This window comes from Homarus americanus, unplaced genomic scaffold (assembly GCF_018991925.1).
Source record: "Homarus americanus isolate GMGI-L3 unplaced genomic scaffold, GMGI_Hamer_2.0 scaffold51624, whole genome shotgun sequence".
Taxonomy (NCBI): Eukaryota; Metazoa; Arthropoda; class Malacostraca; order Decapoda; family Nephropidae; genus Homarus; species Homarus americanus.
Window position 1 is genome coordinate 316 of NW_024713081.1, and position 3844 is coordinate 4159.

The 3844-nt window shown below is 42.0% G+C and overlaps 1 protein-coding gene across 1 annotated transcript; it reads left to right on the forward strand.

The window, feature by feature from the left end:
* Positions 1-355: 355 nt before the first annotated feature.
* Positions 356-3464, forward strand: LOC121865765 (kielin/chordin-like protein; the record flags this gene model as incomplete). The annotated part of the gene is made up of 8 exons (XM_042365321.1): positions 356-550; positions 645-836; positions 1043-1237; positions 1351-1542; positions 2267-2461; positions 2576-2767; positions 2974-3168; positions 3273-3464. Coding segments are annotated over 8 exons (1548 nt in total), but the record flags the coding sequence as incomplete, so codon positions are not given.
* Between the last annotated feature and the right edge of the window lie 380 nt (positions 3465-3844).

Below are 3844 nucleotides of genomic sequence, written 5' to 3' on the forward strand. Positions count from 1 at the left end.
AAACTAATCTTGACTTAAATGTAAGGGGTAGTAGTGGCAAACTATACTCCAAGCATGTAGATTAATTTACTTGAATGTTAGTGTGTCTACGTAGGTTTTCAAACTGGTTTTAATCTGACTGGTTTTATTGGCACATTCAACGGTCTCGGTTAAATTTCACCCTCTGCTGTTCTTGCGTTGTGCTGCATGTCATTTGATTACTGGTTGATGTCGTGACTTGTTAGACTAAATTTAAGATTTCTTTCCCAAAGCTTTTTTCAGACAAAAGATTTAAAAAAAAAACTTGTTGCTTCGGTTGCAAGCATCTTCAAGAAGAGCGAAACCCTTCTCGAACCCTTAAACTTCTATTTTCCAGGGGATGTTTGGATCAGTTTGGAACATTACATGAAATAGGGGAAACCTGGAGCACAGTTGATCCTTGTCTACTGTTCCACTGTACTACTGGAGGAATAACTACCGAACGGATCCGCTGTGATGATACGATCCCACCCCATATTGGCTGCCTAGAGTACACCCCAAAGGGGGAATGTTGCCCAAAATGGAACTGCAGGTAGGATGAGTTCTTAGTGAATTGGCTTTTAAGGTTTACAGAAGTAAATGGAGTTTTAATGATCCATTTTCACTGGCTGTTTATCTTTTTTCAGTGGGTGTGTTGACTATACTGGCACATACCATCCACTGTATGATGTCTGGAAGACTGACCCCTGCACCACACACCTGTGTACGAAGAATGGTATCGAAACCACAAGAGAAAAATGTGATCTGGGACCTGCGCCCCATCATAGCTGTGTGAAAGTTACTCCTCCAGGAGAATGTTGCCCTGAGTGGGAGTGCAGGTAAATGTAATTCCAAGTACTTGATGAAAACAGAACTAAAATATACAGATGTAAAGAAGTTCAATTTAAACTTGAGGAAAAAATGGGATTACATGTAATAAAGTGGCGTCACAAGTGCGGCACTTAAAAGTACACTTTACATTTCCGGTCTATTAAGCGGAGGAACCACTATCTACAAAGTAGGTGATGTTAATATTATTTTCCAGGGGCTGCTTGGATCAGTTTGGAACCTTGCATGAAATCGGGGAAACCTGGAGCACAGTTGATCCTTGTCTACTGTTCCACTGTACTACTGGAGGAATAACGACCGAACGTATACACTGTGAAGACTCGAGCGCACCCCATATTGGCTGTCTGAAATATACCCCAAAGGGTGAATGTTGCCCACAATGGAACTGCAGGTAGGAACATTTTTCAGTGGATAAGCCTTTATGTTCATATAATAGATCAACGTTACCTACTATGAATACAGTCTTGATGATCCATTTTCAAGTTGGATTTTTAATGGTTTCAGTGGGTGCGTTGACCGCTATGGCACCTACCATACACTGTATGATGTATGGAAGACAGATCCCTGCACCACACACTTGTGTACGAAGAATGGCATCCAGACCACTCGGGAAGACTGTGACACGGGACCTGCACCTCATCCTAGTTGTGTGAAAATTACTCTTCCAGGAGAATGTTGCCCAGATTGGAATTGCAGGTAAATCTAATTTAAAGTGGATTTTCGAGAATGCACTCTAAAACGTGAAGGTCTTTATAATGGCTTGGATTTTAAACGTTAGGCAAATATGAAACTGCTTGTCAAATCGGCAATAAACCTGCATTAAATGATATCGGACAAATCACCGTAGAAGAATTCGTGACGAAATAGGCAGTTGTAGTGGGCACTTGCTTCCCTCTTACTCGCCCTACCCTACTGGCTTTAATCACTCGCGCGCGTATTCTTAAACATCTTCCCCTTGAAGAGGGTCGTCGTGTTTCAACCTGGGTTTTAAACTAAAGGAGTCCTGAGGGACACTACAGTACTTAACGGGGTTGTGTGGCGGTAAAATTAAATTTATTGGAATTGGCTAATTTTACCGACACGCCACTCCGCTAAGTACTATAGTGTCCTCTGGACTCCTTTAGTTTAAAACTCGGGTGGGAACACGACGACCATCTTCAAGGGAAGATGTAGTTTAATAATACGAGCGTTTGAATCTTCCCACCAAAAATATGGTTTGGGTTAAATTTCAGCGTCGGAGGTTCTTCTGTGTGCTGCATGTCCTTTGATAACTGGCTTGTTGACTCTCGAGACTAAATTTAATTCTTTACCAAATCCTTGATTCGGAAATTAGATTTGCTGAAAAAAAAGAAAACTATACTGCTCATTTCCAGGTATCTTCACCTCAAGATTAACACTTCTCTAAAATTATATTTTTTAGGGGCTGTTTGGATCAGTTAGGCAAATTACACGAAATAGGGGAGGCCTGGGACTCGGTTGACCCCTGCCTAGTATTCCACTGTACTACTGGAGGAATAACTACGGAACGTATACACTGTAATGACACGATCCCGCCCCACATTGGCTGTCGAGAATACACGCCAAAGGGAGAATGTTGCCCAAAATGGAACTGCAGGTAGGTAGAGTTCCCAGTGAATTGATTTTGAGGTTTATAGACTACGTCGATGTAATTTTTGTGTAGTATTTATTAGAATCCATTTTCACTTTGGATTGTTCATCCTTTTTTCAGTGGGTGTGTTGACTATACTGGCACATACCATCCACTGTATGATGTCTGGAAGACTGACCCCTGCACCACACACCTGTGTACGAAGAATGGTATCGAAACCACAAGAGAAAAATGTGATCTGGGACCTGCGCCCCATCATAGCTGTGTGAAAGTTACTCCTCCAGGAGAATGTTGCCCTGAGTGGGAGTGCAGGTAAATGCAATTCTAAGTACTTGTTGAAAACAGAACTAAAACCTACAGATGTAAAGGAGTTCAATTTAAACTTTAGGAAAAAATGGGATTACATGCAATATAGTGGCGTCACAAGTGCAGCACTTAAGAGTACACTTTACATTTCCGGTCTATTAAGCGGAGGAACCACTATCTACATAGTAGGTGATGTTAATATAATTTTCCAGGGGGTGCTTGGATCAGTTTGGAACATTACATGAAATAGGGGAAACCTGGAGCACAGTTGATCCTTGTCTACTGTTCCACTGTACTACTGGAGGAATAACTACCGAACGGATCCGCTGTGATGATACGATCCCACCCCATATTGGCTGCCTAGAGTACACCCCAAAGGGGGAATGTTGCCCAAAATGGAACTGCAGGTAGGAAGAGTTCTTCGTGAATTGGCTTTTAAGGTTTACAGAAGTAATGCAATTTACTTGCAGTTTTAATGATCCATTTTCACTGGCTGTTAATCTTTTTTCAGTGGGTGTGTTGACCATACCGGCACATACCATCCACTGTATGATGTCTGGAAGACTGACCCCTGCACCACACACCTGTGTACGAAGAATGGTATCGAAACCACAAGAGAAAAATGTGATCTGGGACCTGCGCCCCATCCTAGCTGTGTGGAAGTTTCTCCTCCAGGAGAATGTTGCCCAGAGTGGAAGTGCAGGTAAATGTAATTTAAGTACTTGTTGAAAACAGAACTAAAATACAGATGTAAAGAAGTTCAATTTAAACTTAGGAAAAAAAAATGGATTACATGTATAAAGAGGCGTCACAAGTGAGGCACTTAAAAGTACACTTTACCTTTCCGGTCTATTAAGCGGAGGAACCACTATCTACAAAGTAGGTGATGTTAATATTATTTTCCAGGGGCTGCTTGGATCAGTTTGGAACCTTGCATGAAATCGGGGAAACCTGGAGCACAGTTGATCCTTGTCTACTGTTCCACTGTACTACTGGAGAATAACGACCGAACGTATACACTGTGAAGACTCGAGCGCACCCCATATTGGCTGTCTGAAATATACCCCAAAGGAGAATGTTGCC